General features: G+C 41.0%; 1 protein-coding gene across 1 annotated transcript in view; it reads right to left on the minus strand.

Moving 5' to 3' along the window:
• Positions 1-20,735, minus strand: part of LOC121456194 (inactive serine/threonine-protein kinase TEX14-like) — an 82,513-nt gene that overhangs the window by 24,090 nt on the left and 37,688 nt on the right. The window contains 6 exon segments of the mRNA XM_041664077.1: positions 696-762; positions 10,767-10,867; positions 12,933-13,214; positions 14,196-14,284; positions 17,181-17,287; positions 19,510-20,387. Of these exon segments, the coding sequence (XP_041520011.1) occupies positions 696-762; positions 10,767-10,867; positions 12,933-13,214; positions 14,196-14,284; positions 17,181-17,287; positions 19,510-20,387 (1,524 nt within the window).

The raw sequence follows: 20,735 nt of genomic DNA on the forward strand, positions 1-20,735 counted from the left end.
GCTGGAGGATGGCTCGGAGGTTGAGAGCATTGCCTGCTCTTCCAAAGGTCCTGAGTTCAATTCCTAGCAACCACATGGTGGATCACAACCATCTGTAATGGGGTCTGGTGCCCTCTTCTGGACTTCAGGCATACACACAGACAGAATATTGTATACATAATAAATAAATAAATATTTAACAACAACAACAAAAAAAGAAATCATGTGGGAGGAGGAGGGGGAGAATGGAACCCATGTCCTCTAGAAGAGCATCCAGTGCTCTTGGCCACTGAGTCATCTCCCCAGTCCCCAAAAGGAATCATTCTCATGAGGAAGGGTCACTGAGCCTTGCTTGGTTTTCTCATCTGCAAAAAAGTCTGAACAAGGTTTTTCTTTTCTTTCTATTTTTCTTTTTGTCTTTCTGTCTTTCTTTCTTTCTTTCTTTCTTTTTTCTTTTGGTTTTTCAAGACGGGGTTTCTCTGTAGCTTTGGAGCCTGTCCTGGAACTAGCTCTTGTAGACCAGGTTGGCCTCCAACTCACAGAGATCTGCCTGCCTCTGCCTCCCGAGTGCTGGGGTTAAAGGCATGCGCCACCAACGCCCGGCTGAACAAGGTTATTTCTAAGCATCTCCCATCTCAAGCTGTAAACACCTATAATCTAACATCCAACAGAAAATAAAGGCAAAGGATTCTAAAGAAACCTGCCTTGGGACTTACCATAGCCTTCAGGTTCAGCCAAAGAATTTTGGATTCTTTCAAAGTCCTCTTCTATGGGACTTGAGGTCTATTAAAAAAAATAAGCAAAGAAAATAGGTTCACTAAATGCAAATGCATCTTTAAAAAGTAAAGAGATCATTTCTTGATATTTTTGTTTTGTTGGCTCAGTGCTGTGCATGCTAGGGAAGTGCTCTACACAGAGCTATATACTAAGCCCTCTTGATGTTACCTTGAGAAGTACAGGAAAAGACCATTTTTCCAGACAATATTGTGAGTTGTGTTCCTCTCAACAGCAAGCCCTCCCTCCACCTCCACTGTGTGACTTTTACTTCTTCCCAGCGTTGTCCCTTGTGCAATACTCTAACAAGTACTAGAGAGAATCGTCAGCTAAGTCAGTGTGTTCAATGTAGAGCCCATCTTCCCAGCCCTCAGATGGTAGAAAGAATAAACATCCTTCCCTGTTTGCGTGAGCTAAGGAAATGCAACTGTGTACCATATTGTTCAAAAGACTTCATATACTGGACTAGTAAGATGGCTCAGTAAGTAAGGCACTTGCCACATAAGCCTCGTGACCTGAATTCTATCCCTAAAACCCACACAAAAGTCGAAGAAGAGAATCAACTCCAAAATGTCCTCTACATATGAGCCATGGAACATATGCCCACACGTATGCATCATACACACAATGATATTTTTTTAAAACCTCACAAATGTAGGCTACAGAGATGGCTCAGTGATTATGATCACCAGCTGCTCTTCCAGAGGACTCGGGTTCAATTCCAAGCACCCACAAGGCAGCTCACAACTGTCTGTGACTCCAGTTACAGGAAATCTGGCACTGTTGCACAGACATACATGCAAGCAAAACACCAATGAACATAAAAATAAGTTCCCTTAAAAAGTTCAACATTTAGGCTGGGCAGTGGTGGTGCACGCCTTTAATCCCAACACTTGTGAGGCAGAGGAGGCAGGCAGATCTCTGTGAGTTCAAGGCCAGCCTGGTCTACAAGAGCTAGTTCAGGGTATCCAGGACTGTTACACAGAGAAACACTATCTTGAAAAACAAAACAAGTTCAATGTTTAAAAAAAAAATCTTGTTTTATCACTGTAATATGTTGTGGAATAATCTTTTTGTATACTGTGAAGATTTGTCTCTTGAATTAGTTTAATAAAAAGCTGAACAGCCAATAGCTAGGCAAGATTTGGGGGGGTCAGAGTGAACACTGGAAAGAAGGGCAGAGCTGCAAGGAGACACCAGGAACCACAGAGGAAGCAGCATGGGCAGTACAGAATAAAGGTAAACAAGTCATGTAAAAGACCATAGATGAAAATAAATGGGTTAAGTTGTAAGAGCTAGTTAGTAGCAGGGCAGTGGTGTGCATGCTTTTAATCCCAGCACTCAGGAGGCAGAGGCAGGTGGATCTTTGTGAGTTAAAGGCCAGCCTGGTCTACAAGAGCTAGTTCCAGCCTAGGCTCTAAAACTACAGTGAAACCCTGTCTTGAATAAAACAAAAAAAAGAGCTAGTTTTAGTAGTAACAAGCCTAAGCTATGACTGCACTATTATAATTAATAAAAAGTCTCTGTGTGGTTATTTGGGAGCTGGCTAACGAGACAGAAATATCTGCCTACAAACGGCACCCAATGTGGGGGCCACATATATCCATATAAATCTTGAGAAAACTTATAAAAAACATTCTAAACATCAAAATCAAAGCCAAACATGGCTTCCTAGTCTCTTGTGTCTCATGATGTAGGATAGGATGCCCTTCTGTATGGTTTGAATAATTTACTAACATTGGTTAATTAAGACTCTGTTTTGGCTTATGACAGGCTTATTATAGGCAGGAAATTCAAACAGATACAGGAAGAAAGAAGGCGGTGTCAGAGAGAAGCCAGCAGGCACGAGAGGGGTAAGATGCCAGAGTTATATCAGTAAGTCATGGGGCACATGGCGATATATGGCTTGTTAGCAATGGGTTAATTTATATGTAGAGCTAGCGAGTAAGAAGCCTAAGCTAATCGGCCAGACAGTTTGTAATTGATATTAAGCCTCAGAGTGGTTATCTGGGAAGTGGTGGTGGGAGATAAACCTCCAGTTACAAATGGTGTACCAACGTGAGGCTCTCGGATTTCCATAGGGCCTGAGAATGCTTTAAAAAAAAAACCTCTAAACTTACAGAAATGGAGTCACACTGGGCTTGCTGGTGTCACAGTCTCATGCCAGCAGCAGCACAGAGACGTGTCTCCCAATCAGCTGCCTACACAGTGGAGCTGGACACTAGCCGCTATGAGGTACAGAGAGGCCTGCACTGTGTGACAGACTTGGCTTTTGCTCATACACACAAAAAAGGTTTGTGGATCAGCTGCATGCTACCTGATGGCAGCTTGGGGTGGGGGTGGGTAAGTGTGATGCTCATTGCTACTTCCACCATGTTGAAAAGCCAAGCTGGGTGAAAACAACAGCCAAAGCGGCTGCTTTGGTTCCAGCCACGCCCACTTACCAGTTTAAAAGAGTGATCAAAAAATAATTACAATGATTACAGATACACAATAAAGGAATATTCAGACAAAAACAAACAAACAAATCTCTAAACGGTCACAGTGTGTTTAAAGAACGTACACAGGCTTGAAAAAAACAGCACAGACAGTAATAAAAAGAGATGGTTTGTAAAAGAAAGCAAAGTCTTTAAAGAGACAATAACAATAACAGCAACAGTAAAAATAATAACAATAACATAAGAAAAGAGCCACATGAAGACGAAAATACACAGAGAGCCTGGATTATATATACTATTGCGTTTTCTTTTAATTTTTGACTGTTAGTGAGCTAATTGCCGAGAGACATGTGACAATGAGAGCTGCTAAGCTAAGCCAATATAAAGGTGTCCTGACTTCAAAATCTGGGTCTAAGGATATGCTGTTGCTTTTGTTTCCACAGAGGATGAGAAGCTGCTGATTCCTTCCAGGCTAATATGGTTTGATCAAACAAGACCCCCTGAGAGGTCTCCATGGGAGCAATGGCCCAGGTGATTCAACATCCAGAACAGCTTCAAGGCAACTGGCTGAAACTATGCAGTATCACAGACTACTACAGCCAACATTTAATCATAATTCTAAATTTTCTCAGGATCTCCATAAAATTACCAATGCTCCCAATCATAGGAAATAGTATAGAAAACTATGACCAAATTCATATTGTTTGTAAACAATTCAGTATTATTTATAAATGTTTGTTTTTATTTAAAGAGGGTTGGTTATAATTACTTAATGGTCATAGTCAATCTCTTTCTAAAGAAAAAAGGGTATATGATATAGAAATGATTAAAAAGTAGATTATTAAATCTAATCTAAAAAGCAACTGATAATCTCAAAATACTTTATATTGATATGGATTTTGATGTACTGATACAAATTTAAAGTCAATTTTGTTATACTATATATATATTTCTACTATTGTTTAAGGTATTATGTTTATGCAGTTCATTTAAAAATATATAGTTAAATACAAATTAATAGTCATCTATAATAGTCAAACTTATAGTCATATTAGTTAGGTTTTCTAGAAACACTGAAATATATTTCAGATGAATAGGTAATCTTCAAACACTTAAAAGACCTACAGAATTTGGCATTTAAAATGTTTTAAGAACTTAGACTTTTCTTGACAGTGAAACACGTCTGCTCCTGGCAGCACCGATTATTTCATAAGGATGATGGGCATTGGAGAAGCTCCTTATGGAGTTTACTTTCAATGTGGAAGGCTAGCCATTTAGGCAAGAAACTGCTCCTGCCTGGACTGCTTGAGTGTATGCTCTATAAACTGGACATGCAGGGTCCACATGAAAATGACTGCTGAACTTGCCAAAACAAGATGGGAGTCCTTCAGGGTTCCTGCTTCATGTAAGAGTCTGCTAGATGGAAAGTGACTGACTAACTGCCAATATAAGCGGGACAGTTATTTCCTGCTTCACTAAGGAATCAGACAGACACTTTGTTGCAGAAGAACTTTGGGTGACTGACTCTCCAGGCAGCCAGCTATCTGTCATTTCTAGAGTTTTGGAAGATGCTTACAATGCACTTCCTATTTATTTAGGTAATATTATATCCTTCTGGGGTCTTTGATGGAACTGAAGACTAGATAGTTATAATTATAGTTTTCCTTAGGTATGATAAAAGATAAATTAGATGTAAAATTTTAGACTTGCAAAGGTAGATGAAAAGAATATTTTCTTTAATTTTGCCAAATACAAATAGACTAAATATTGTTACTGTAATTTTTGCTTGATACCTGTTTTGTTATATATAACTTTTGTTAAAGTTAAAACCTTCCTTTTTAAATAGACAGAAAATGGGGAGACGATGTGGGATGCCCTTCCATATGCTATAAATGTTTTATTACCACTGGTTAATAAAGAAGCTGCCCTGGCCTGTGACAGGGCAGAATACAGCTATGAGGTAAATTCAAACAGCTACAGGGAGAAAGAAGGTGGTGTCAGAGAGACCCCAGCAGCCACCAGAGGGGTAAGATGCCAGAGCTTTATTGGTAAGTCACAAGATATGTGGCAATATACATATTATTAGAAATGGGTTAATTTATATGTAGAGCTAGCCAGTTAGTAACTAATATTAAACCTCAGTGGTTGTTCAGGAACTGCTGGCAGGAGAGACACCTCCAGTTACACTCTCATGCCAGCAGTGGTACAGAGACATGTCCCCTGGCAGCTGCCTATGTGCGTGAGCCGCCAGTGCACCATGAGCTAAGCCACATGGCAGGTGTTCGGTTTTGTTCATGCAGACAGAAAAGGTTACAGATTCAACATAAAAAGAGATCCACATGGAAAGAACTTCTAAACAGGTTACAGTGTGTTTAAAAATGAGTGCAGAAAAACAAATGAGCATAAACAGTCATAAAAAAGTAAAGTTTATAAATAATAATAAAGTCTTTAAAGAAAATATAAAGTAATATAAAAATTAGCCACTAGGGGTATTCCTATATTATGAGCATGCTGGTTTTGTTTTAAAAGTTAGAAACAAAAACAAGAACTCGCTCTCTGGATTAAGTATTGAGGAGACTGTTGAAAGCATAACAGAGCACATTCTAGAGGAACAGAAAAAGAAACAGGCAAATCCAGGAAAAGACAAGAAGACATTTGAGGCTCATGCTGCTGCTGCTGTGGCTAAGTCCTCCCTGGGTGCAGCCTTGGCCGTTGCTGGACCATCATCCAAAACCAAAGGCCAGAAAAGAGAAGATATTCCTGTGAGCCCCGCACCAGATGCAAATTCCTGTGAGATATGCCACAAGATGTTCAAGCCAAAAAACATGTGTGTGCTGAAATGTAGGCACAAGTTTCACAAAGGGTGCTTGCTTTAAGCAGTGGCTTACAGGGCAGAACACTTGCCACACCTGCGGCAGTGGGGACCTACTGTCAGAAGAGTAGCCTGTTGCAGCATCCTTGTCGACCAGCCCAGCAGATGGGAACTACCTTCCTGTTGCTATAGGTAGTCACTCCTCTCTAATTGCATTGTTCACTTGTGTGATGCTTAACAGCAGTGTCTTGTCGCCAGTATAAACAAAGATGTGAAACTCTTGCCCTGAGTACCACAAAGCTAACCAATGGAGTCTTGAACGCAGTCCATATCAAGTTCCACGCAAGTGACAGCTGTGTATGGGCCTCTGTGATACACTGTTTGGGCTGCTGTAGAGCGGAGCTCTCAGATGAGCAGCTTTCCTGGGAAAAGAGCTGCTGAGCCCCTCAAAGCAGTGCGCCAATTGTAAGGATTCTTACTCTCTTTGGTTCGTACCTGGAACTGTATGCTCTCCTTGATAAATTTTTATTTTATTTTTATAGTTTGGTTTTTTGAGACAGGGTTTCTCTATGTAGCAGTCATGCCTGTCCTGGAGCTGACTCTGTAGACCAGGCTGGTCTCAAACTCATAGAGATCTGCCTGCCTCTGCCTCCCAAGTGCTGGGATCAAAAGTGTGCACTACCACCACCTGGCCCTTATTAAACTTTTAAAGTGCTTATGATCCAACTGATCCACAATTTGAAAATCAGTTATAAGATACATTTGAAATTAGTTTGAACTGAGACTTTTTTACCCTGGAAGCAGGCTACCTGTTTACAGCAGCCCCACACCTGAGGCTCACACTGAGAGCTCTTTGCTGGCTCATTACTAGTCTGCCAGTGCTCAGAAGTGTCCAGCTAGCTAGAGCTGAGCACATGAGCGCTGTGCAGAACCAGCCACTGTCGTTCTCCGTCCTTATCCTACCACCAAAAAGAAATATACCAGACAGTCCTGAGCGCTGGTGTTATTAAACTGTCTGTGTTTGACTTTTGTGAAAGTATTGCATGCAATCTTGTATTGTGACCTGAAATCAAACTAAGTGCATTAGAAGTTATTCAAAACTAGGTATCTTTTAGTGACCTGTAGGCAGTGGCAAATACAAAAACATGAACCCTGGATATATTCCATTTTTCTCAAACATGAAGAAACAAAAACATGCTTGCCAGCGTGTTCTCTATAGCAGTGGTAGATTTGGCCGCCTTCTATTTGTGTCCCTGTGAGTTGTGGTGCCTAGTGACTTAGTCTGTAGCTGCTCACTCCTTATTCTGAGACATTCTCCACGGTGGTCCCTGAACATGGTCTGCATGCTCTAACAGTTGTGAGCGGTACACATTCAAGTGCACAGGGGCAGACTGTACTATCTGGTACAAAGAAGAGGAGCTGCTGAATGAACAAACTCTGTGCTTCACTTCTGAGCCTGTGAACATGCCTTATACTTGTCCAGTAACTGTCAATAAAAACATTCTGAAAGATTAGCAGATTTTAAAAAAAGCCACATAAGGATAGAAAATACACAGGGAGTCTGGATCCTATATGGTATCTTTTTTTTTGGTTTTTCAAGACAGGGTTTATCTGTAGCTTGTGAGCCTGTTCTGGAACTAGCTCTCATAGACCAGGCTGGTCTTGAACTCAAAGATCTGCCTGCCTCTTCCACCTGCTGGGATTAAAGGCATAAGCCACTAATGCCCAGCTATATGGTATCTTATTAACTTCAATTTTTTGAATGCTAATATATAAAAACAATAGCTGCTGAGAGATATTGGATTATGGAAACTGCTAAATTAAACCAACCTACATATTTTTTAAACATCTTAACTTCAAAAGAATGTCAGACAATGTGTTGCATTGGGAGAGAGATTTTGTGTTCAGTGGAAACAAAAAGCTATGGATTCCTTCCAGATTAATAGAGTTCAGATTTTTACCAAGGGTGTGGGGAAGAGACCTCCTGAGTATCTTGGCTACAGACATGGGGGAGGAAGCTAAGAAAGACTACAGGACAGGTGATGTGTAATATAGGAAGAGCTCTGAGATGAGACGTGATGAATCTTGCTGGCTACAGAGTCCTCATGACTTATTACATGTCAACCTTTCATATGGCATGGACAAAGATTTATATTACAGCTTGGTTATACAGCCCAAACAAACTTATAAAGTTGACATATGCCTTTTACCTGCTCAAACATAAAGCATCATCTTTGACTTGCTCATGCCATACATTCCATACTTGTGCTAACACACATATGTATGCTATCTTTGAAAGTTTATGTGTTTTCAGAGCAAGGGGACCAGACACCAATGAAAAGAGTGGCCAGGTGATTCAGTCTATCAGAGCACCTCTGTTGCAGTTTCCTGAGAGTTCTGCATCCAGAACAACTTCAAGGCTTCTGGCTGAGGCAGTCCAGGCTCCACAGACTACTCCAGCCAAGACTTCAGATAAGCCTTACACTTTCCCACTGCAAGGAGACTGGACAACAAATGATACAGCTAACACTCCCAGTACTTGACCTTTATCCCAATTTTCCTAGGGTCTCCTAAAGATTCTAGTGCCCCCAGACAACAGGAAACAGTCTAAAGAACATGACACCCACATTACCAAGAGGTGGGGTGGATGGCGTTTGGTCATTCGATGGGTTATAGATGTCTGTCATCATTTAGGGGGGTTGGTTACAAGTTCTTATTGGTTATGGTCAGGAATAAAAACTAAACAAAGAAGTTAGATTCAAGAATCTCTTTCTAAAGAGAAAAAGGGGATATAGTATAAAATGAGATAAAAGGGTGGATTGTTGAGTCTCCTTCTGAACAACCACTAGTATAAAGTATTTTACACTGGCATGGATTTTTGTATATTAATACAAATTTAAGGTTAATATTTGCCAAAACATACTATATATACATTTCTACTCTTGTTATGCCTATACAGCTCATTGAACAATGTGAATTTTTAGTCCCTGAAAGTTATTATTACAAACTACTTAGGATAATAAAAAATACAGGTTAGTAGTTAGTTACCCATAACAACCAAACATGTCATTTTCTGTATGTTTTCAAGGTCATACAGAGATATATTTTAGATAGGTGATCCTCAAACACTTCAGAGACCTATAGAATATGGCATTTTAGATGTTTTAATGACACAAGGCTTTTCATAACAGTGAGACATGTCTGCTCCTGGAAGAGCCAATTTACTTCAAAAAAGGATAATGGACATTGAAGAACCTCTATACGGAGTTTGCTTTCTTTATTGCAAAAGCTAGCCATTTGGACCAGAAACTGCCCTTGCCTTGACTGCTGACAGTATGCTGTCCAAAATGGAGGATGCAAAGAAAAGTGACTGTCAAACTTTGCCAGACAGGGTAGGACAATCCTTTAAAAATTCTTTTTTTTAAATTTGTTATGTATTCAGTGTTCTGTCTGTCTGTATGCCTGCTGTCCAGAAGAGGGCACCAGATCTCATCACAGATGGCCATGAGCCACCATGTGGTTGCTGGGAATTGAACTCAGGACCTTTGGAAGAGCAGTCAGTGCTCCTAACCTCTAAGTCATCTCTCCAGCCCCCTTTAAAAATTCTTGCTTCAGATATGTAGGCCAAAGAGAGATGCCCCAACATTACAAAGGAACCTTGGGTGACTGTCCAGGTAGATAGATGTCGGTCATTTCTATAGGTTTGGAAGTGGTTTACATTACACTTCCTGTTTACTCAGGTAATATTATATCCTTCTGGGATCTTTGATAGAGTTTAAGACTAGATAGTCATAGTTATAGTTTTCTTTAGTTATGATAAAAGGTAAATGAGGTTCAGAGCTTTAGACTCATCAAGTTATAATAAATAATGGTGTATTTTCTCCAAATATGCCAAATACAAATAGACTAGACATCATAAATGTAATGCTTACTTGATCATTGTTTTTATTGTTTATGGTTTTATTTTGTTAGAGTTAAAACCTTTCCTTTTATTTAGACAAAAAGGGGAGAATGTTGTGAAATAATATTTTAGTACACAGTGAAGATTTGTCACTCAGATTAGCTTAATAAAAAGCTGAATGGCCAATAGCTAGGCAAGATTTGGGGGGCAGAGAGAACTCTGGGGAAAAGAGCAGAGTCACAAGGAGACACCAGGAACCATAGAGGAAGCAGCATGGGCAGTGTCATGTAAAAGACAGTAGATTAAAAGAAATGGGTTAACTTAAGTTGTAAGAACTAGTTAGTAACAAGCTTAAGCTATGGCTGAGCTTTCATAATTAATAAGAAGTTTCTGTGTAATTATTTGGGAACTGATTGGCAGGATAGAAATACCTGCCTGTAATCATATTCGTTTTGGGGGAGGGGTTTCAAAACAGGGTTTCTCTGTAGCTTTGGAGCCTGTCCTGGAACTAGCTCTTATAGACCAGGCTGGCCTCAAAATCACAGAGATCCACCTGCCTCCTCCTCCCAAGTGCTGTGTTTAAAGGCGTGCGCCACCACTACCCACTACAATCATATTCCTTGTTGTATCATTATCAACAGTTATGTGTACCACATCCTGTTAGGTTTTGGGGGCGGGGTTGAGACAGGGTCATGACTGGCCTTGAAAGCAGTCTATACTCTTTAAGTGACTATAGCCCTATAGAGTTAGTATATCTAGTTTGTACAGATAACATTTTGATGTCATAATACACAACAGCAACTCAGGTATACTTTGTTAGATCCTTGAATGCATCTTGGTCCTGGCAGGTTACAGTACTTACGCTGTAAAATTTCTCAGCACCCGCAGTTGTGTCACAGCTTGCTTGAGAGACTTCACTATGCTCTGGCGGCTCATGTTTTCTGAAGAATGGGTTTATAATACCTAGTGATCATAACGTAATCAGGGACATATTCATTCAGTGATATTCATGAAGCAGGAAAAGGCAAAAGTAACAATAGAATAGAGATGTAAACATATTCTTCAAAGGGTAGCCAAATTTTCTAAGTTGCGAAGACACAGAGAGTAGCCACTGTTAATTTAGCCTGGTTCCAAAATGTAGGCCTAGATCATCAAGCCATTTGACCACCCATTCTGTAGACCAGGCTGGCCTCAAACTCAGAGATCCATCAGTCTATGTGTCCCAGTGCTGGGATTATAGGCATGTGCCACCACTCCCAGACAAACAGCGATTCTTGATAAATACATTCTAAATACCAAAAACCCCAAGCAATTGATTTCCCTGTGCTGTTGTTGTTTATTGGTTTGGTTTTCTGGGATAGGATTTCATGTAGCCCGGGATCACCTAGAACTTGCTATGCAGCTGAGGATAACCTTGAACTTCTGAGTCTCCTGCCTCCATCTCTCAAGTGTTACAACTATAGGTATATGCTACTCTGCGTGGCTTTTCGTTTCTCTTTTTGGTATGTGCATGTATGTGTAGTATATATATGGCTCCACAGATATATGCAGGTACACGAGTGCATGAGAAGACTAGAGGAAGAGGCTAGGTATTTTCCCCTATTCATATCTGTTGATATGAATGCACAGCATCTACACCTGATCTTACTGCTGCCTCAGCTGCTGACTGCGCCTCTGTAGCTGCTGCCTGTCCCCGTCCATGTAGAAAGGCAAATGCTGTTTTAACCAAGTCTCTATCCTTTTATTTTACCAATAAAGACTACAGAACCAGATGCTGGCATGAAAACCTGCTAGCTCTGAGAGGCAGAGAAAGCAGCCAGCTGACCTTCCTCCTTCACCAATGTCCCACAAAGTGAGCTTCTCCTGCCATCCCAAACCAAAAAAGACTGCCAAACTGCAAGTCCCTCCCTACTGCTTCTCTATCCGTGCATCTCTCTATCCGTCTTCCTGACTTCCTCTTACTGTCTATGGCTACTTGATGTTAACCAGTTGCTTGCTCTGCCTCTTGACCTATGGTTGATTTTATTTAAGTAATAAATAATAGAATACAATAAACAGAAAGCTCCTGGACTAAGGATGTGTACTAGGGTTGGGCCACACCACAGCTAGAGGCAGGTTTTTTGAGTAACTAACGCAATCCCAGGGTTCACGGTGTGATCAAACACCCTGCAACGCATCTCCACATTATCTCTTGAGACACTGTCTCAGTGGACCTGGCACTCACAGACTGCATGGATTATGTGTTCAGTAAGCTCTAGGGATTTATCTGTGGTTTCTAGGACTAGGTAGTCATGCTTGAATTTGACCAGGTGCTAGGGATCCAAATTCAAGCTTCATGCTTGCACAGCCAGCAGGCATTTTACCCACTGACCCATATCCTTGGGATTCTCTCTCTCTCTCTCTCTCTCTCTCTCTCTCTCTCTCTCTCTCTCTCTCTCTCTCAGAAAGTACAAGTGGAGAGGAAGCCAAGAGATTTTCTGCAAAGTTAAGTGTCAATTTTAGATGTCTTTTCTTTGACTCCATATCTATCTTGAAATTATTATCTGATGATCTGACTGTGAATCAAAAGCCATATGGCCTCAGTAAGTTTATTTTCAACTTAGAATGCAATGAAAAAAAAGAAAAAGCTGGCTGAGTATGATGGCATACACCTACAATGCCAGCACTCAGAAGTCTGAGGGAGCAGGATAGCAAGTTTCAGGTGAGTCTGGGCTATACAGCAAAAGTCTGTATCAAAAACAAAGAAACATCCAGTAGAGAATGATAGCTTACCTCCACCGTCAGGTAAGAAAAGTTTGATTCCTTACTAGGTTAGACCCAGGACGAGGTCGGCATTTGGAGATTACGTCCTTTGGACAAAGGGGCCTTGTTTTAGTAACAGGGAAACTAATGAATCTCTTCACCTTTGAACACAGGCTTTCAGAAAAGTAGGAGACAGGGCCAAGCAAAGGGAATATGCTAGAAGTGCACATATCTTGAGAGCTGATAAGTAGAGTTCACCTAACCCAACCCCTCCCAGAGAACTTACTGGTGAAGCGGCAGAGGCCTGTCTGTCCGCTGTGCTTGTTCCCGTCACAGTCACTGGTGTCCACTGTGCCAAACTTTACACTTCCTTTAGGCTCATCATTTTCCCTTTGATATTCTACAATGTGCGGCCAGTGTGTGCTCTCAGGACCTCGGACTGGGGGCCGTGGCAAATGAGTGGTCTCATTTTCAATCTTACTCTCAAAAGGCACACTGCTCTGAGGACTCCAAGGAGGTACTAGGAGCTGTCCAGAAACTGCTTTCTCTGCCATTTCCTTTACTGCCACTGGGCACAAGAGAAAGAAGCATTTAAAACATCACTGTAAACATTAAAAACCAAAGGTTTCAACCTTAAAAGATAAATATTACTTAACCCATATGGTAACAGTGATTGATCTGGCACAGTTTCATCACCCTTACCTTATCTGCTTGCCTTTAAGGGGAGGGGATTAGAACTGTGACAGACAGAAAACTCGTGTTATGACTCCAAACAACAGCAGGAAGCAGTAGAGAACATGTAGACAGACCCTACTGCTGATTTAATTGGAGAACCTACTGTCTGAAATTCCCAGGCTATAGTAATTGTCATCTGCCTCACTTTTCTAGACTACACTGAGCCCTAACATCTTTGGGAGAAGATACACACCATGTAAACCACAACAAAAGGGTATTACAGAATATGTGATACACATTGTATGCTCTCCGTTTTAATCTTTATGGGGTAAATATACCGTGTATTGTTTCACTACAATGTTATACAATGTATATTTATACAAACAACAGAAGTATTATCTACAAAGTTTAAAAATAGAAAAGCATGTCCTTCTACAGTCTGCTATCAGAAGAGCTGTGCTTATATCATAGGATGGTGAGTATGGGTGTGTATGTATGTGTGTGTGAACAACAGTGTTATTTATAATCCTAAATAATGAGACATGTGTTTTTATACTTAAGAGATATCAAACAGGTGCTGGTGGTGTTGCCTGGTTGTAGAGTGCTTGCTTAGCATGCACAATACCTAGGTTCAATCCCCAGAACCATAACACAAACAAAACTGATGATAATCAAGAATTATTTCATTCATCAGCTAGGCATAATAGTGCATGCCTATAACTCTAATATTTGGGGGGGGGTCGTGATTTTAAGGCCAGTCTGAGCTACATAATGAGATCCTGCCTCAAAATAGATAGATAGATAGATAGATAGATAGATAGATAGACAGACAGACAACAAATAGTATCTATAAAAAAAATGAGTTCATACTCACTTTTCCATTTTGAGTCTGCCTCTCCATCATCTTCATTATTTCTTGACTTTATATTATAGATTTCAGAAGACGCAGATTCCATACTGATCCTAAGTTGCATCATTTAGGGTAGAAGTGAGGTAGATACAAATTAAATGTTGGTTCAAGTTCCTAACAGTTCAAAGCCCACCCGCCCACCCACAATCCCTCCCCACTCAGACTTCTACTCACCACCAGGGAGCACCCAACACCCCATCATCTTCAACTGTCAGGCCCCCTAGCCTGGCATAGCCCTGTTGAGCCTGGGTAACCCCAATCTGCCGGAGTGGTTTGACTCAGGGAAGGGTGCACTATTTAGTTGAGTAACTCTTGACTTGGATACTTGATTCCCTAGACCTTTCCTGGCTGAAAAATTAAAAGATTTGGCTAAAAGATCCCCACAGGTTGGTTATTTTTTATTAATTTCCAAATTCATGATTCTAATAATGCTCTTGGGAGATTTTCAGAAGTAGAAGAAACTGACAGTTGAAAGTTTCCTCTGACAAAATCTGTCCTTCACTATAGCCGAGTCCACCCTGTCCCCAATCAGACAATCACAAGTGACAGTTCATGTGGAGGTTCTCTGGCGCCAAGCCCACCATAGCACTGACAGCACAATAGCTAACCCCTGAAACAAGGCTCTTACGGCACAAGTACCCTGAAGAACAGAGTTCCTCTGGGTTCTGGATCCTGCTTTGCTTGCTAGGTCACCTGTCTTGCATGAGTGAGGAACAATCTCTCTGGACTAAGCTTCTTTAGCTGCAGTCTTCCTTCCTCTAAATATTCCATGACTATAACTATTTGCCATTCATTAAAATAACTCCTCAGGGCTGGGCATGGTGGCACACGCAGTTAATCCCAGCCCTCTGCAGGCAGAGTAGGTAGACCTTTGTGAGCTCCAGGCCAGCTAGAAATACAAGTGAAATCCTGTCTCAAATAATAACAGCAATAATAGTAATGATAAATAAATAAAATAACTCTTTTAAAGTGTGTGATCAGGCTGGGCAGTGGTGGCGCGCGCCTTTAATCCCAGCACTTGGGAAGCAGAGGCAGGCAGATCTTTGTGAGTTCAAGGCCAGCCTGGTCTATAGAGTGAGTTCCAGGACAGCCAGAACTGTTACAAAGAGAAACTTTCTCAAACAACAAAATGTGTGCTCTGTGGCACAGCTATGAAAGTCTTGTTGCCCAGAATGCACTACTACCCAGCTGGACCAGAAAGAAGAGCTCAGATCTGACAGCTGCTTTCAAGAGCTTTTTGGCAACAACTCTTAGATGTTCAAAACCTTTAACCTAACAATTCTGCTTCTGGGAAACTATCCTAAATATATAATCAAAAATACAGAAGAAATTTTTTTTTCTACTTTCTGGGCTTCTGCGGGAGTGAAGACAGGGTTTCTCTGTGTAGCCCTGGCTATCCTTGAACACATTCTGTAAACCAGGATTGCCTCAGACTTAGAGAGATCTGCCTGCCTCTGCCTCCTGAGTGCTGGAACCAAAGATATGTGCCACTATGCTGGGGTTTTTGCATATTTTTATTACATTTTCATTTAGTTTAAAGTCACCTTGTTTCCAACAAAATAAAAAAATCTAAAACTCAAAGAGAAAAAAATTGTTTTTTCAAAATAAGTTTACATAAGTTTTTAAAAATAGCGTAGCATGGTAAGTGAAATGTATTTATTTATTTTATTAAAGAATCTTACTCTGTAGCCCAGGATAGTCTCTCCCTCCTTTAGTGCTGAGATTATAGGCATGAGTCACATGTCTGTGCACCACATATGTACCTAGTGCCTGCAGAGGCCGGAACAGAAAGTCACAGATGGCTGTGAGCTGCTATGTGGTGCCTAAGGATTGAACTTGGGTCCTCGGCAAGTGCTTTTAACCACTGGGCCATCTCAGCCCCCTTTTCTGCTTTGTTTTGTTTGTTTGTTTTTAGACGGGGTCTCAGTGTAGCCCAGCCTGGCCTGGTACTCACTACAAAGACCACGCTGGCCTTAAATGACCTCTACCTTCAAAGAGCTGGGATTGTAGGCATGTGCCACTATGTGCTTTTGCATATTTTTATTACATTTTCATTTATTTGGGAGGGAGTACGGTGGTGCGTGATGCACGTGCACACATGCATATAAATCAAATGTAAAGGAGCTGGAGATGGCTCAGTGGGTAAGAGTATTTGCCACTCTTGCAGAGCACTGGAGTCCAATTCTCATCAACAACACAGTGGTTAAGGAATATCTATAGCTCCAGTTCAAGGGAATCCACAGATACCGTACACATGTGGTATACATATATAAATGCAGGCAGAACATCCACACACACAAAATAAAAATAAGTATTTGGAAAAAATAATGGAGCTGGAGATGGCTCAGAGGTTAAGAGCACTAGCTGCTCTTCTAGAGGACCTGGGTTCAATTCCTAGCATCCACATAGTTGCTGCTCACAATTGTTTATAACTCCAGTTTCAGAGTATACAGCACCCTCACACAGACGTACATATAGGCAAACCATCAATGCATACAACATAAAAATAGTTTAAAAGATAATAAAAATAAATATGTTCCAGCATGGTGGCGCACACCTTTAACCCTAGTACTTGGGAGGCAGAGGCATGTAGAGCCTTGTGAGTATGATGCCAGTCTGGTCTACATAGTGAGTTTCAGACCAGCCTGGGCTACACGATAAGATTATATCTCTAAGATAATATTATAATAATAATTTTTTAAAATTATCTAGAGAGTTTTAGAAAGGCAAAATACTTTACTACTGATATTGATGGATTCCGTGTGATTTAGCCCATCGTGCACTTTGCTTGTGATGTCTTCTGTAAGTTTCCATTCTAATGTTTCTGCATTGTTTTTATTCATTATTCACAATCCATTTGTCATTAGATGTCTGAAGGTCAGAAAGTGGCCTAAGGCCACATGGGCCTATAAAGGCGTATGAGACAAAGAACAGTAAATGTTAACCCACCTCCTGCTATTTTGGTTTTTATTTCTCTCCAAACTCTCCTTGGCTTCCTCAGTGGATTGTGACTGTTCACCTCTGTTCTGCTTCCCAGGACCACGCACAGTCGGCAGCTTAAAAAAACAAACATGTCTCACTGCTTTGGGAGGCAAAATTTTCTTTTTACTCTCATACTCTATTTTCAAAATCATTTTTGCTAAGTGTATAGAAATAGCAAAACCAATTTATGATTATATCCTTTTCATGTTTCATATCTAATAGCTTGGAAGTTTTTACTAAAGAATGTGGAGTTCATGAACCCAGGCAGTCAAGAACCCAGAGAGAAAGAGGACAAGCAGAAAATGAGTATATGAAACAGAACCAAGGCCTGGCAGTGGTAGCAAACACCTTTAATCCAGCGCTCAGAAGGCAGAGGCAGATGGATCTCTGAGTTCGAGGTCAGTCTGGTCTACAGAGTGAGGTCCAGGACAGCTGGTGCTGTTACACAGAGAAACCTTGCCTTGAAAAAAACCAAACCAAACCAAAACAAAACAAAACAAAAACCTAGAATCCGAAGCTGAGTGTGGTGATGCACTAAGGTGTGACAGAAGGATGGCTGTGTGTTTGCGGCCAGCCTCTACTACAGGACAACATAGTGAGTTCAGGGCCGACCTGAGAGACACAATGAAACCTTGACTTTAAAAGATAAGTAAGAGCCAGGCAGTGGTGGTGCAGGCCTTTCATCCCAGCAGTCAGGAGGCAGAGGCAGGAGGATCTCTGTGAGTTTAAGGTCAGTCTGATCTACAGAGTGAGTTTCAGGACAGCCAAGGCTACACAGAGAAACGCTATCTTGAAAAAAACAAAAAAAGTTAAAATTAAAAAGAAATCAGAAACTTAAAAACTTTGCTAACCATTTCTCCCGTATAGCAACATAAAAGCAGAGATTTTCGTGGCAAGCCCACTAAACCCTGGATTCCAGTCTAAGTCTTGATGGAAATAATATAAAAGTCTCTAGCTCAGTTTCATCACCCATAAGAAGATGGTAATAATGCCTACCAGTAGGGTGCTGTGAAAACAAAATAGAAGTTACAATACTCTGGAAATAGTGGAAGTAAAAAATAATAAACGCTATGTCCTTCATTCAAAAGAGAGACATTTGCTTTCCTTTACTTCATTTTAATAACTTAGTACTCACTCTTTCCTAGCTTACAGCAACAAAGTAAGAGCTTAGGGGTGGCATCAAATGCACAGAAATGAGACAAATCATTAAAAATGAAGTACATCTGACTTACACAGTGCGTTCCCTCCAGGGATCCTCCTGTCTCCACTGCCCCAGCACTAGGCAAAACTGACATAACTGATTTTTTTTTAATGAGTGCTGGAGATCAAACTCAAGTTCTCATGCTTGTCTTGCAGGCATTTTACTGCTGAGCCATGTTGTGGGATACCCTGCTGTAGGCTGTAAATATGTTTTATTACCACTGGTTATTAAAGAAGCTTCTTTGGCTTATAGCCGGGAAGAATATAGCTAGTTGGAAAGACGAAACAGAGCCAGAGAGAGAAAGAAGGCAGAGTGGAAGGAGATGCAAACAGCCACCAGAGAAGCAAGATGTGAGATAACAAGTCTTGAGCCTCACGGTACAATATAAACTAATAGAAATGGGTTAATTTAGGTTGTAAGAGCTAGTTAATAAGCCTGAGCTAATAGGCCAAACAGTATGTAATATTAAGACTCTGAGTGTGTATTTTAAAAGCTGCTGTAGGACCAGGTGGGATGAGAAACCTCCGGTTACAGAGCCATCTTCCCAGTCCCATATAAATATTTCTTAAATAACTTAATGGGGAATTGAGAGTAAAGAATTTTTTAAAGCGTGTGGGCTTGAGTGCATTTATGTGTGGAGGAAGGCCCTGGACCCCCTGGAACTAAAGTTATGAGTGGTTGTAAGATGACGCATGTCAGTGCTGCCAAATGAACCCAGGCCCTTTGCAAAAGCAGCAAGTACTGTTTAAGTACTGAATCGTATCTCCAGCCCTAAAATATCAAAAATACTTTATACACTTTGAATTATGTCAAATTGCTAGTACTTAACTGATCTATAAAACAAATTTCTCATAGCTGAACCTAATACATTTGAAACTATGGAGAAGGACAAAGGCTTTGTGCTTGGTTTGGAATGGGGGTTAGAGAGAATATGTACCACAGAATTCCATCCTAGAGGACTTATTTCCTAAACCAAAAGGACCTTGCTACAAGCTATCTACATTTATTTATAGCTATATACATTTATATACAGGTCACAGGAAATACTGGCTCAAAGATCCTGCAAAGGCAGTTCCTTCTACCCACTTACTGTACCTGATTGTTTGTCTCTGACTGGTCTTCTCTGTTTTCTTCAGAAACTTGTGTGAAAGGCTTCCAGCCACAGATTAGTTGCTCAGGCTTTTTGCCAAAATGTCCTTCTTGGAAGTCTCTCTCCGCTCCTGGAGTCCTGAGCTCTGGTAATTGCATAACAGGAGGAACATAAGTCAAAGATGGAGGGCCCACAGCTAATGGATACTTGGCATTTGCAAACTTTAATGCAGCATCCCACAAACTCCTGCCCTGATTGTCCAGCTCCTCCTGTGCCAACTCAAGTTCATCTATTTTCTGCTCAAGCTTCCTCAGCCACTCAACATTCTGTTGCATCATTACTTGTGAAATCTTTAGATTCAGCACGCACTTACTGACAACCTCATCAGTTTTGGACCAACTGCTCGTTTTGCTCTTGTCTTCTCTGGTTGGTTCAGTCAGGCTGAGTGAACTGAAGGAATCACTTTGCCAGTCGCCATCCCCAAAGGAAAGGTCTGTGTCAACTTCTGAAAAGCTCTCGTCCTCCTCACAAAAACAATGCAATTCTCTCTCCATCTTATCCAGCTCTTCTTCCAGAGATGGAAGTTCATCTACCTGGTCTGGCTTATCCCCCTCAGATGATGAAGCAGTCCCTGGGTACTCTTCCTCTTTGACAGTTCCCAAGTTGAAGCAGCCTGAGTAGATTTCATTGATCTCAAAGCTGCAGAGGCTGCTCTGACTTGCAGTGGGGCTCCTGACCTCTTCTGCCAAACACAAAGCAGGAGGAGAAGGAACATTTGGATTCTCAGGTTCCTGGACTGACAGACTTGAATCCAGGACTGGAGGAGTCAGTACTGTTTTTCCAATGGGGACAGAGTGATCTGCTGGTGAATGGGGTTGACTACCTGTTGGAAAGAATAGCAATATCTAGATGATTAAACTAATCAAAGAAGGTAAGCAGCCTTGGCTATTGTTCAAGGTATACAACATGAGCTGGGTCAGGCGGCACACACACACCTTTAATCATAGCATCTGGCAGGCTGAGGCAGAAGGATCTCAAGTTAGATGCCAGCCTGGACTAAGTCAGTCTGAACCATATAGTGAGAGCCTGTCTCAAATAACAAAAACAATAATAACTTTTTTAAAGGCATAAAAACCATCTTTTATTTTTTTCCAATTCCCTTCCTAGGAGTGAGATCCTACCAGAAGACCAACAGATACATTCAACAGAGGATGAAAAGTTATTTCTTTCT

The sequence above is a fragment of the Microtus oregoni genome, unplaced genomic scaffold (genome assembly GCF_018167655.1).
Source record: "Microtus oregoni isolate MIOR12 unplaced genomic scaffold, Mior012 000015F_ref0000493, whole genome shotgun sequence".
Taxonomy (NCBI): domain Eukaryota; kingdom Metazoa; phylum Chordata; class Mammalia; order Rodentia; family Cricetidae; genus Microtus; species Microtus oregoni.